This window comes from Phasianus colchicus, chromosome 20, assembly GCF_987193195.1.
Source record: "Phasianus colchicus chromosome 20, bPhaCol1.hap1.1, whole genome shotgun sequence".
NCBI lineage: Eukaryota > Metazoa > Chordata > Aves > Galliformes > Phasianidae > Phasianus > Phasianus colchicus.
The window spans coordinates 10008399-10022500 of NC_143455.1; the positions used below are offsets into that span (position 1 = coordinate 10008399).

General features: G+C 41.9%; 2 protein-coding genes across 2 annotated transcripts in view; one reads left to right on the forward strand and one right to left on the reverse strand.

Annotated features, from left to right (window-relative positions):
• Positions 1-14102, reverse strand: part of TOM1L1 (target of myb1 like 1 membrane trafficking protein) — a 512416-nt gene that overhangs the window by 491067 nt on the left and 7247 nt on the right. The window lies entirely within an intron of this gene.
• CA10 (carbonic anhydrase 10 (inactive)) overlaps positions 12604-14102 on the forward strand; it is a 157654-nt gene continuing 156155 nt past the window's right edge. Inside the window, exons 1-2 of the mRNA XM_031598711.2 lie at positions 12604-12880; positions 13520-14006. Of these exons, the coding sequence (XP_031454571.1) occupies positions 13946-14006 (61 nt within the window). The 5' untranslated portion in view covers positions 12604-12880; positions 13520-13945. The remainder of the gene's footprint in view (positions 12881-13519; positions 14007-14102) is intronic.

The window sequence follows — 14102 nt, forward strand, 5'->3', positions numbered from 1 at the left end:
AGTTACATACACTTCATGGCCCCATTACTCTAACAAAGTACTATAAGGAAGCTCTGATGCAGAAGAAAATCAGGCCTACTTACTTTTTAATACAGTGACTTCAGTATGGTTGTGTTTTATCTTCAATTCTGTCTATATATCTCAGTCCTCTCCTGTGCTTTTGTGTGTTATTTCTATTACTTGATACTACACTCAGTCTTTGTGGAGCATTGCCTCTTCAATAAAATATGAGAGCATTAGGGGTGAAGAGTAAGAGCTTAATTCAAGTCACATACTAAGTGACAAGGGAATGAAGGCCTATGTGTTTTGAACTTCTGCTGTTTTCATCCTTTCAGATGTGTTTGTGGTTCTGCTCTGACTACAGGCCTGTTCTCAGTATTTGATTTATCAACAGCTATTCCACACTCACTGTATGGTGAGTGGAGAAGTTATTAAATCAACTCCTGTGACATCTCTCGTTTTGAACTGTTTTGATTCTCCTTTCTGGCTGTATTCACTGCTTTTGCTCTCCCTGTTTTAGTAACTTGTCAGCTAAAGAAAAAAGCTCATTTCTCTCTTTTAATAATGGCTCCCATAAACCAGTAAAACAGTCATCCTTGTACTTTACAGGACTCATTTAAAAAAAACATGGTCATTACATCATGTTCCATAAAAATGTGTGATGAAACGTAGATAACATGGGACAGCTTATAGGTAATCATACCAAGGAATCTGCATACCAAGGACCAAGAGCACCATTTTAGTATAGTTCCAGAGTCTTCTTGGGGTTTAAAATATCATAGCAGTGATTCTATGACAGGATACTCAATCCAGCAGTTCTTGGAAAACCATTGGGAAACATCCAAAAGCTCTTCAAAACTCCCTAGAAAGATCCTCCATCAGTGAAATACAAGAACAGACTCATCTGAGGAAGCTCTGGACTGGGAAATGCCTGTGAAGCATGAAGCATTCCCAGAATTGCTTTACATCAAGGAATTACAAAGAAATAGTGGCTAATTCAAGAAAAGGAACAGTGAATTGATCTTTTCTGTATCTTCTGGTGCACCACTCAAAGCAACATCTGAGTTACGCATCTTTAAGGCAAAAGGAGAAGTCATGTAGCAATGAGAAACTTGGCATAATAGAGGACAAAGGTAAATGAAATGACAGTAGTCACCCCAATTAGTCGTTTTCGCTGTCATAAGAAAACCCTCTAGTTGCAATCATTGTCATGATGTCTTTCTAGGATCCTCATTTCCTCACCAGAGTCATCTCTTCTGTGCTGCTCTGCCTACTGATCTGTGCTCCCTGGTCTCTTTGGTAGAAACCCACTGTGAAGAGATGTGTCCCTAAATCAGACAGAGTGTGGAGGAGGCATAGAAGTGCCCTGTTAATTCTTTCATTTGTACCATGTCTGTGTCATGCCTAATTCTTGACAGTGTAAATCCTGTGCAACTACTTAAGTTCATGATTTATTCTAACAATCTTGGTAATGCTGTGGCTGGAAAGAGAATTTTTTTCAAGAACTGTGCTGATAAAAAGAAACTCAACAACAGTGGATTAAAGGCAGAGCAAAAAACGCCACAGTAGCAGAAGTGAGGCTGAAATTGAGAGTTCTTCCTATTTGCTACTGCTTTTTAAAAAAGAATCACACCCTGTGCTAGAAACCTATTAGTAGCAACAGTGATTTAAATATCTGTAGTCAACAGGATTCAGATTCAAGAATGATGGGTACGAATTTTACAAGGCATATTCATAGAAACGTTTTCGTGATGCATACGAAAGCTTTACTCCTCACAGCATCTGAGATCTCTGACAATTCCACTAAAGAACCAGGTAATTAATTATGATGTCAGAAAATATTATAGTCATGCTCATCTGTAGTTTCTGTATCTGAGCAGCTTTACACCACTTGTTCCAGTTCTTCCAGTGCAATATTTGTCTCTCTCAAAGTAGCCTCCAACATAATAATGAACATTTCAGTTTAAAATAAAAACCTGAGTGTGAAGCAAAGGATTTGGATGCATGAATCTTACTGAAAAAAGAAAGTTTTGATTATGGTTACCAAGTTCTCTACTGCCTCCTTCCTTTGAACAGTCTAAAATATAGAAACAATTAACTGTAGCACTACTAACACGTGCAGCTAGAATGAGTTACCTCCTTGCCTTGATCTTCCACTTCTCTTCTTCCTTATTAATTTTTGTCACTAAAGCACCATTCAGTTGTTAAAGCCCTTTCCCCCTCATACATTGATTTCAAAGTAATGCTTGACTGCATCCCTAAATTACCAACTGCTACACCTGCTCCTGGATCTCTGGGGTAGACTAACCAGCAAGATTACGTAACAACACTTTGCACACAGGAAAGTGATTGAAACAAATAGATGCAACTTAAATGTGTTGGTCAAATCCTTTTTCTTTCATATGTCTGAATTGTTCAACTCAGACAAGGCAGCAGTTTGCAAGCAGAATTTTCAAAGAGAAATCTCTGCTAGACAATTTAAGATATCCCTCTTCACCTCGATGTTTTCTTTTGCACAGACATATATTTTGATAAAAGGATTTGCCTAGTGATCAAGGCTCTAAAATAGGTGATTTCCATACATATGCAAGTAATACAGAATGTTGTATGTGATGTTTTGTACAACAGTACTGCCATATGAAGCCTATGCACTGTCAGATTACTGAGCACCTTGAGAACAATATTTCTGTTAGTTTTATGGTGCATTAAGCTTCTTTTCTGGAATAAATTGGATTTATTCAGGTAGGATTGGTTACTTACAAATATGAGAGTAAACAAAACTTCATAGTTGAAAAGAGATAAAAGAAAGAGATGGAGAGGCATTTAAGTCTTTAGACTAACAGAGACGCAGTGTCAGAACAAAAGATGCTGTATTTGCCTCAAGGTGATTGAAGCGAGTGTGGGAGCAGTGCACAAAGTTTGGAGTAAAAAATTAAAATCTGAATGGTCAGAAGACCTTTTCTGCAGAAAATGCAGAAAAGAGAAGGGGTTTAATTTAGCCTTCCCTGCTCACAGTACTACATAACCATAATGCTCAAATTCCTCTGAAATCAATGGAACATGTACACATACTTGAAATTAAACACAGACTCAAGCAGTACCCCCTGCAAGGCTAGTAAATCCTGTGCTTCATGAAGTGCCTAGATTGTGGGAAGCACTACTTCAGGAAGAGGGAAAGAAATCCACACAATGGCAAGATGACACTGCCAAGGAATTCCTAATGGAAGCATAGTAAATAGAAATAGATGAGAGAGTGGGAAATAAGGGCAGCAATAGAATTATTGCAATGATATCAAACTGAAATGTAGAAAATACAGAAAGGAAATAATAAACTTGGCTGCTCAGATAGGTATGACTAATATCTATAAAAATTGGGATTACATGAAATTCAAGCTTGCTAGCAGAAGATAAAATCCCAGAACAGACAAGGATTTTAGTGATCTCTTTACTAGCTAGCAGGCCACTCTGACCCATGAGGTCTGTGTGATCTTTCTGACTTGATCTGTTTACACAGACTGTAATCTTAGGATGTTGCTTTGCCTTATGTTTTCCTAGTGACAGCATACATTTTCTTAGTGTGAGGCAAAGTACACAAAGGTAAGAATAAAAACATTCAAGAAAGTTTAGTGTGCTTTCACTGTATGAATATAGAAATTTTAATAAACTCATTTATAAATTATGCCTGTAATGCTGCTGTGCAATGCATAAAGAAATCTAATTAACCATAGTAAGCCTACCAGCACTTCCACTGTCAGTCAACAGAGCTGCATATATGATGAAATTATTATGTGTGCTATTTGCTCTATACACAAATTAATTGACATTTTGGATGGTTGCTACCACAATCCTTTTACAGATTGCACTTGAAATAAAGCAAAACACATACTAAATGGAATTAATCTAATTGAATAATGTAATACTAGCCTCAGTCCATTTCCCCCCAATCAAAGATGTAATAGGTTTTGTAATACTAATTATTAATGACTTGCAATCTGTAGAACAGACTTTTAACTGTTGAGTTATGCTACCTACCAGCCTGTAATTTGCAAATTATCTTTAATTTACTGGGATTGCAGATTTTAATATGTGATGAAGTTTCATTCCGAAAATGTAATGCACTTAATAAACTTTGGCAACGCGTGGATATGTAACAGAAAATATTAATTCATCTCTATTTCCAAGAGTTGTGCATCTGGCCTACATGGAACAAGCAGCATGTCCTCAGTGTCAAATGGGGGGAGACTGCACGTAGCAGGGATTGGTTGTACTTGAAGATGGCAATCCCCATGCATTTACACCTCTGAGACCTCCAGCTCACCAGAAGGGCCTGCTTGTTATCACAAACAGCAACAAATCCCAGTCTGGTGACAAACTCGAGTGGTCACCCAGTCAGGGCCTAACAGATTAAAATCTGTCCTGTGTGAATGTTCTTGACAGTATCACATGCCTTTTATCCAGCAAGGGCTGTAGTGTGTGCCAAGCTGAAACAAGATGTTCACAGTCATTTCATCTCATCGTATGCTGACCTACACTGGGGCACAAGTTGCTCCTTAGTTCTCTGGTACTCAGCTTAGTTTGACACTTACTGCTACTTCTGTTGTTTCAATGAAGAGGAAAGATCTCATCCTACTGCTAGCAAGGTGTTCAATGACACCCTTTCCCCCCCCCAGCTACTTCCTAAGCATTTGCTTTTCTCTGTACAGAGCAGAGATGACAGCCTACAGGTATTCACAATCAACTCATTCAGCAAGGCTTTTTGTTTCAGTGATAATAAGCACAATATGAAAGCAAACTGGGATAAAGAATATTTGTTCATGAAGGAGTTAAAGTGTTCATTAACAGAAATACTGTGTAGGAAACGGTGATCCATTCCCTAGCTGTAGGCTTATGTAACATTTACAACAAGCATGTATATTTTGAGATAGTTGACAATGACATCTTTATGTTTTTGTTATCAAAGCTTCCATCTTACAATCCCCTTTGGTCCTGAGCATAGTTAAAAATGTGCCAGGGTTATGGCTGTTCATACCTTTCCTCTTCTAAGTGCTACAATGATCAGAGATGAGCAAAGTTTTATGATCCCTTCAAGGTATTTGAAAATGACACTAAATGACGTATATAAAGATTTCTAAAAGTCAGAAGAGCATTATGTTCTTTTTGAGGGCTTGTTCTCATTCTTTGAGTTGTGTTAGGTGCCAATTTCTCTATTCTTCCTAGAAAAATAGAATACAAAAGTTTCACGGGTCCACTACTGATAGCACTCACAGATCAGCCAGCACGTAAGTGTTTAACAGCTTTTCTTAGGACTTACATGGTTCTCACCAGAGTTTACTGCAAGCACTGTTAACCTTTCCTGCATTCCCATGAGAGTTACTCCCATTTTATAAATGAAAACTAAGAGAGGCAAAACCAATTTAAAACCAAGCATTAGTGCAATTAATTCTTTCCAGATCCGGGGGAGGAGTTACAGGAGGGTTAGGTTCTTCTGAAGTGCTTTGCCACACGTGAACACAACATTTTGGTGCACGCTGTAGCTGAGCAAGCGCCATTCAGACCGTAGCTATTGCAGTCTGCTGCCTGCACTGTAGTTGTACTGTAGGAGACACTGTGCCTTTGGATGCCTCTTACAAAAAAACTGAGTACACGGCCCGTTTTAAGCACATGAATAATTCCATTTGCTGAATTACTTTTGTGTGGAAAGCTATCCAGCTGGCAAAAGGCTGAATTGAAGCTTAATTTCAAAGAAAATGTGGTAAAAATCAGAGGTTGGAGCTCCCATTCATTGTAATGGGATCAAGCTCAGGTCCATAATTGGCACTTGATGGACATTCACAACATGTGAAAGGCAGCAGGGAATGACAACTAACATTAAGACAAGTGTACTAATTCCTGCTTTTGAATACTTGTGGCAACTGATTTTGGCTAAAAAAATACTGACAAAATAAGGTGTTTTCTTACATAAAGATATGTTTAAGAAAACGTTGATCACAAAGTACAACAAATCTACAGACAAGCAACACTACATTCTAGCAATGCTTCCTCTTCCTTCTCAACAGCTATTTATAATCAAAAAAATAAAGTCACTAACGTATTTCTCACAGAAAGCAGAATGGCTCATGCACAGATACAAATGGATAGTGAATAGAAATAGAAAACTTTAACCAGACCACATCTCTTTGCCTGCATGCACACAAAGCTAAACAGTATGCTCACACAAAGAAGCAGGGAATGGGACTTTTTTTGGTAGATGTAGACACTCAGATTCAGCTTCTTAGGAGGTCCACTTCCTACAGGAAACAGCACATACTCAGGGTTTACCTCTTTCCAACCAAATGCCCTGAGAGATACTTATTACTTCCTAGCAGAAAAATGAGTTCCCAACTCAGTCCACTCTAAGAACATCATAGCTTGAAAATTTATACTATAGCTACATTGACTCACACATATATATTATTAATCTGATAGTGTAATTAGAACCACTTCATGTGGCATAAGAAATCACATTAAGAGGCACCAGGCAACAACTGACTATCAAGCTACGTAACAAGGAATTAGTGAGACCCTTATCAGAATCATTTTAAAGATACGTTCTTTTCTTTTGGATTGAGATGACAAACTTTAATATCAAAGAAGTATATTGCTTTTGATCTTCTAATTAATTCAGATTTGCAAGAGGGAAGGATAGGGGCAGAAAAACAGAAAGCAAGAAGCATTCTTTTCCTGCTTTGTGTCTGCTGCACAGAGCTTTAGAAACAGCCAGAAACATTTGGTGACACACTCAGGTGCACGACAACTTTTCATATCTTTTAAATAATTAAAAAATCATCTCAAATACAGCAAAAATACATGGATTTAGGAGCAAGATCCATCAGTGTACAGCACACTTGCAAGGAAAGGCATCAGCAGATAACCAGTTCAAAAATACTCCAAAAAGAATAATGGTTACAATCTGCTTAAAGAAAGAAAAATTTGCTTACCTGTCTCAAGGCTGACCAAAAATCTCCAAAAGAAAGGAGTTCAACATAGAGAACCTTTCTTTGTGTCTGGCACCGCTTAAATGAGGCTCAAAGAGGGGTGGAACCTTCTGGTCACACAGGTGAATTGCTTTCAGCTGTGTTCCCAAGGCTGCCTATGTCCCTTCTCCAGGTGCTCAATCATGGGGTCAGGCCATAACTCAGCAATTCCCATACAACCCTAAACCCACCCACCTGCAGTTGTTGAGTCCAGAGAGCAGACTAAATGAGTCCCCTAAACGAGAGGCACCTGTGCAGGCCAAACAACCCGTTTGCCAGAGTGACCTTGCTGGAACATTAAGAGTTTGGCACAGTTTGCATTAGCCCATACAGCCTCTGAACTTAGTCAAACACAAATGCTAAATTAAAAGAATCTCCCATCTCATCATTCACCACTCTTGTCATATAGCTTAAGAATACTACAAGGACTATAATCATTGTACTCCCTGAAGTCAAAGTCTGGTGACTGATACTAGCAAAAATCAGTTTCCCCTCTACTTGCCCACTCAGTAGAACCTACTTCTGTGGGTGCACAGCTACCAAGCCTACTGAGGAACATACTGAGATTTACTGAGGAAGCACAAGATAGCAAGAGGTTTTAAACACTTTTGTGATTAAATTCTCACTTCCAGAAAAACAAAATCACTACAGTTGACATATGTCCTTTTGAAATAGGATACTGTTAAACAAATATTTGATGGCTTAACACTGTGTTTTGGAGTTCAGATATTAAAAAGAAAAAAAGAAAAAAAAAAAAAAAAGGAAGGGAGACTTGGACTGAAAATAAGTCTTTATGATAACAAATAGATTGAGTCACAAGAAAAACACATTGATTAATAGTTAACTGCCAGTCATTTTCCTTATTCATTTCTTGGGGATGTTTTTAAGTTCAAATAAATTGTAAAATACAAGAAAGAATGGCAGTAACAATTTATAGAACATGAGAACTAGAAGTGTTTATAGTTTCAGCAATTCACCTATTGCTAGCAGCTTTCTAGTATTAACCTGCTTAACACCTGAACAAAGAAGTATATCTTTGCAAAAGGGCATTTTTGTAAAGCCACCTCAAGGCTTATAATGAAACCTGAGTGTGAGGACTGCATTCACACACAGGCAAGTGGGGAATTGTCCCAGGCAGCATGCTGCTGCTGATGGTAAAACCCCAGAGCTAAAGCAGAGCCTCTTGGTTTCACATGGGACACCAGCACAGCACATCCCATGGCATTGCTGCTGTGGGGAGAGGGGAACACGGAGAGCATCAGTGAATGAACAGTGTGGAAAAACAGTGAAAGAGGTGAAGAGAGGAGAACTGGTGTCTGGCTGAGTCCTGCATTGCCTCCCTACTTGCTGCCTAGTGCTGCTATCAGAGGAGGGCACTTGTGAGAACTTGTGTTCTTACTGCTGAAGTGGCAAAAGTCAATACTGCCTTTCTTACTGCAAATTATTAGCCTGTTCTTATGGAATTCCTCGCTAAATTGCAACTCATTTTATAAATCCTAAAAAATGAGATACAGGCACTTCGTCCAAAGCCATATAGCCAATGTTGGTACAATCAGGACTGTGAATTCTATCCTAACTCCATTCTCATTCACTAACATTAGAGTTCCTCATAGATGAAATAAATAAGGACCAGAGGAATGAGAAGACAAGTTTTGATTCTTATATTAAAAGAAATGCGTACGTCACTCTTTATCGTATCTTCCAATCTTTGCATACAATGCATAGATTTATTTATTTCTTTATTTTGCAGGAATTTGGAATTTATTATTGTATTTTACTGCCTTATCTGAAGATTATTGGAACCTACAGTGGAAGACATTCAAATGTACAGCCTAGATATAAAAGTCCTTTCTGTCTTCTTTCTACAAACAAGTTCACCCTAGGCTGTTCCCGGTGGCAATTTGTAAATTGACTCACAGGCTCTTCCATCAGCCCTGCCATGGGGCCAGCAACCCCTGGGACAGCAAGAGACAGGTAAGAGAAGGAGTTGTTCCAGCTCTGCCAGCTTAATAGCTAGAAACGAGCCCAAAGTTTCAGACAACTTCAATAGCAGGTCTTTGCTGATCTGACTGACTTTGACAGAAATGAGCCAGGGAGCGCACAGGCAAGTTGCTGCACCACATCAGTGGTAACTTTCAGCAGCTCAGCAGTGATGAATGGCTGCAACCTCGTCCATCAACACAGCGGGAGCCACTGTCCAACACATTTTGCTCAGAAGCTGCCCAGTTCAAAACAATTTCTACAATTGATCTTTTCCCATCCAAGCTCATTTTGTGTCAAATGAGTCAAAATGCTGGCTCCTTTGAGAAGGTGCAAACCATAGCTTTGTCTTATTGAAATGTAATGTACTCTGTTGATATAAAAGTATTCAAGCATGTGGAATTTTAAGTATTTTTTGAACTCTGTTAGCATAGCTAAAAAAATAATCCTTTCCTGTAAATCTGGCCCAAAGAATCGAGACATCCAGCTTGTAATTAATATGTGAGACACTCATAAACTGACAGAAAGTCCTAGCATTGTAAAATTGCTAATTTGCTAATTGCTGGATTGTAAAATTCTCAAAATATGAACATGCTTCAGAGACTTGTCTACAGACACCTTACAGTCATCTTTACCTCTAGTGCATGAGATGTCCAGTGACTTCAACACAGCTTAAAGGCTGACAAGATTAATCTTAGTAAGTTTAGCCAATGGTACAAATATGAATGGAAATCAAATAAATGCAGCAAATATCAAATCTATTCACTTTAGTGAGTTACAGAAGGAGATTTGAATGGAAATTCATTCAATAAAGAACTGATGCCACAACTTGCATTTTTGTCTGGTTTGAACTTAGGACCACACCAATGAGCACAGGAGAGTTATGTTCTGCTCCACAGCACCTCTTCCTTCTGTCCCAAATACACTGTATTAGATTAATAATAGACCCTCTTGGGATCAAACACACTGCCAAATTCTGTAGTGAGAGTCTGATCCAAAACTCACCAGTCTGCAGAAATATTTCAATTGATTTCTGTGGGCTTTGAAAGAGGCCCATATTGACATCCATTCAACTTTATTGAATCAAGCCTTCCTGTGGAGCTGCAGCAGCCAATGTGGCCGTAATGATTTCAAAACCAAGCTTCAAGGCCGCTGCCAATCAAATAACATCAGACCAAGTAAATGACAGCAGAACAAATTCATTATTATTTATCTACATTTAAAAAAATGTAGTCAGTTCTGTTTTCTGAGCTCACTACTGTATTTTCCAGGTGAAGGAAACGTTCAGCTTTGATTCCTCATAGGTTTGCTAATCCGAGTCACAAATTACTTGTTTATCACTGGCCACTGAAGTAAGCATAAGGCTTGCATAAGGAAGTTTAACATGCCGCAGTTAAGAGATGCACAAAAATTAATGTAGTTAATGTAGTTTTTTTGGCTATCTGCTAGTGGCCAACATCAACTGTCTAACTCTTTTCCTGTCATTAAATTCATAGTAAAGTTCTACTATCATTAATAGGAATCAAGCATGAGCTTGCTGCATAGGATTTGGCATTCTCTCTTGTCACCAGTCTGATTCCTCAATGGCTTAATGGACGACATGCTCTCTTAAAGCAGGTCACTTGAAGAAAAACTACAGCCTTTTACATCCGCTGCTTGATGCTGTGTATTTCTTACTTGCTCAAGACATTTATTTCCCCACATATGATGACATAATTTCAAGGACACTGGTTTAGGAGGAAGGGTGACTGTGTAAATATGAACATAAAAGGTAACAGTCTCCTTATGGTTTTACTGTGTTGTGGATTGGGATTCTATTCTAAGAAATAAGTTGGGAAGTCCAACAGAGAATTTACAGCCAACTCCATGGAAAATGTTCATCGATTAGAGTAAAGGAGTTTAGAAAGCATCAGCAGAAGAGAATTTCCTAAGGCATGCTTAAATACGTCTAGACGAGGATGGCATATTCTTTTATAATGCCAGAGTAAGAGATATTAACCTGGCTTTTAAAAGGGCATAAAGAAGAGTTCTGCATCTGCTGTTTTACATGAGTCTGAAAACACAGACTACTCAACAAACAAGATCTTGGGCCCAATAGTAATCGTTTCTTCTGCTTTCTTGTCTTTATTTAATGTGATCCTAAAGAAGAGCTCCCTGCAGTTCCTATTTCATTAACTTTTCAAGAACAAGATGCAAATCTTATTTCAACATCTTTCAAAATCTGCACTAGTCTGTTTCTCCTGGACAACTTGTTCAAAGCCCACAGGTATATCTATACAGTGACATACTTGATAAAAGCCTGCTCACCCACAGGGTGCCTTCGTTCCCTAACTCCTATACGTTTCATTTTGCCAAAGATAGATAATTCCTATTCCTTAAATTCAAGTATTCAAACCAAATCCCACAAAGAAAAGAAATCCCTCCTGCTATGCCATCTCATTGTTTACTGAAAATCCATCAAAAATTATGAAAATTCTTTAAGTTAAGCTATGTGTCCTTAAAGACTTGAATAACAGTGGCTCCTGCCCAGCTACACTTAGCTGATCTTACTGGCCAGAAGATGGCAAACACCTCCTTAAAATCCTGAGTCTCTTTTATAACCCATCAGAGGAGAGAGAGTAAGCATCAGCAGACACTGCTGCAGTGCAAGGATGCTACCATAAAACTACCAAAATCCATAGAAGGAATTACACTGACTACTAAGTGTCTACAGTCTGATTCGTGCTTTCAAACACTGATGATTTTGTCCCATTCAGTGTCTTTGAATCACTCAAGAAATCTTTTCTACTGCAAATAAATACTGACGGGATGACTCGAAACCTGCGACTCCTACATATTTCTCAGAGCTGATGACAGTAATAGCCAAGCCTGTGGTTATTCTTGTATAGATCCCCTCCTTCCTTCCCCACTCAGAGGCGTTCCCATTTCACTAGAATCCAGGCAAAGGTGCGTTTTCCAAGAAGCCCTGGGCTTGCTGTTTATAAACCAACCTATATTCAATCTATTATGCATGCAACTCCCGCTGGAGTATTCATAATATGACCTCCGCGTACCTGCCACGAGCCGGGATATCTCTTTGAAACCCGAAGCATCCCCCTCCCTCCCCTTTCCCTCTGCCGTGCAGTGATCAATGAAGGCACCCGCGGTCTGAGCGGTTGCAGGATCACCATTTCACATCCTTCTCAACCGGGATTTTTATTTGCGACCCGAAGCTTCTCCTCCCCCCTCCCGATAGCGGCAGGGCGGCCCGGGGCAGCCCCCCACGCACTGCCCGCTCAGCGCTGCGCAGCTCCCAGCCCCTCGTCGCTGCCTTTCTGCACTGTTTCCCCTTTCTGCGGAACGGGAAGCCCAACCTCTCCAGGTGCACCTCTTTTTGGATGGGGAAAAAAAGAAAATAATTAAAATTTGGACGCCCGTTTTAAACAAAGTGAGCGGCAGTTTTTGGACCGTGCCCGAAAAGCCGGACGGCCGCGCGAGAGAGGGAAGGCTGCCGCTCCTCCTCGCCTCCCCCGCTCGGCCCAGCCCGCTCCCCGCCGCAGACCCCCCTGCCGCGGTGCGATGCGGCCCCGCCGCCGCCCGCCCAGGCACCGCCTCCGAGCGGAGCGGAGCGCTCAGCCCGCGCCCGTGCGCGCCGCCGCGCCGAGCCCCGCCGTGCCCGGCCCGCGGCATCCCGCAGCACGCTGCGCTGCTCGGGGAAATGGCGAACTAGCGGGGATTCGGGGAGGAGGGGGGAAGCCGACGAGCGATGGTACCTCCTTGCAGCTAAAGGTGGTGGTAGGTGGTTGCAGCGCGCGCTCGGAGCTTGACCTCGGTTTGTTTTTGGGACTGCAGGCGAGAGTGACAAATCTGATGAGCTGAAACACAGTAAAAAGCGGGAGGATTTGGGGGTAAGTAAGAGATTGCCCCAAAATCGGCAGTACTTGTTTGGGGACGGGGAGGGGGGAAGGTATCTCTGCAGAACTACTGTGGATCGGGAAATGCAATTAGCTGTGCACTGCAGCACAAGTACTTCCCTAAGTCTTGCTCGTGCGCTCACGTTGCCCTTCTACCGCCAAACCCGGGAGAAGTTTGGGTTTCTTTTTCTTTTCCTCCTTTAAATAAGTTTTAAAATATCGGCATCCTTAGCGAAGCCGGCCAGCGATGCGCACAAACCCCGGCTCCCTGCAGCCTCCACTTCTGCAGGTTGGGATTTGGATTTGAGGGGGAGGGGACGAGTGCCGGTGCCCCCCCGGCCCCGACCGCAGCCCCTCCCGGGGCCGCCGAGCTGCGCGGCCGAGGTCGGAGCGGCCCCGGGGAGCGGCAGCGGCGGGGGCAGCGCGGCCGTGGCCGGGCAGCGCTTTGCGCGGGGCAAGAACGACCCCTGCAGTCACCGGGCGGAAAGCAGCCTGGGCTCCGGGGATTGCAGAACGCTCGGCTGGAGAGCCGGCTGCGTCGCGCTCAGCTCCGCGCCGCGGAGGTGCGGTAGCGCTGGGATGGGGGGCGCAGGCGTTGCAGCGGGTATTAATCTCTTTCCGCTCGTTTTGTAGCAGCAGGAGAGGAAACCCCCTTCCTCCGTCGCCTCCCTGCCCCAGGCATGTTGGCACTGCCCCGCTGAGACGTGCAGAGTTTGGGGTTAACTCGCACCTGGCCGCCCTGGAATAGAGACGCTCCGGACCGGATCGGTTGGGGTTTGTGGTCTATGTCTTGTTGGGAAATCCGGCGGATTTTTTTCTCGCTCGTGGAGGAAGAGCCCCGTCCTGGCGGTTGGCTTCGTGGTCTTTTTTGGAGGGCGAAGGAAGGGAAGGGATCTTGCTTGAGCCGTACACAGAGAGAGCTCGGACATGTGTTGTCAGCACATCTGGGGAATACAGTCTGCAAGTCCAGGAGGAAAATTGCTGGGATCGTTCAAACTGCGATATTGATCTTTGTTATTTTTTTTCGCCGAGGGATGCACTTGGCATGAGAATCAGAGGATGGAAATTGTTTGGGAGGTGCTTTTTCTTCTGCAAGCGAATTTCATTGTCTGCATTTCAGGTACGCAACCAGCACAGAAAGGGCGGGTGTGGGTGAGAAATGCACGGCAGGGCTGCCGGGGTTTCCCTAAGCGAGGAGCAAGAGATGGATAAATGC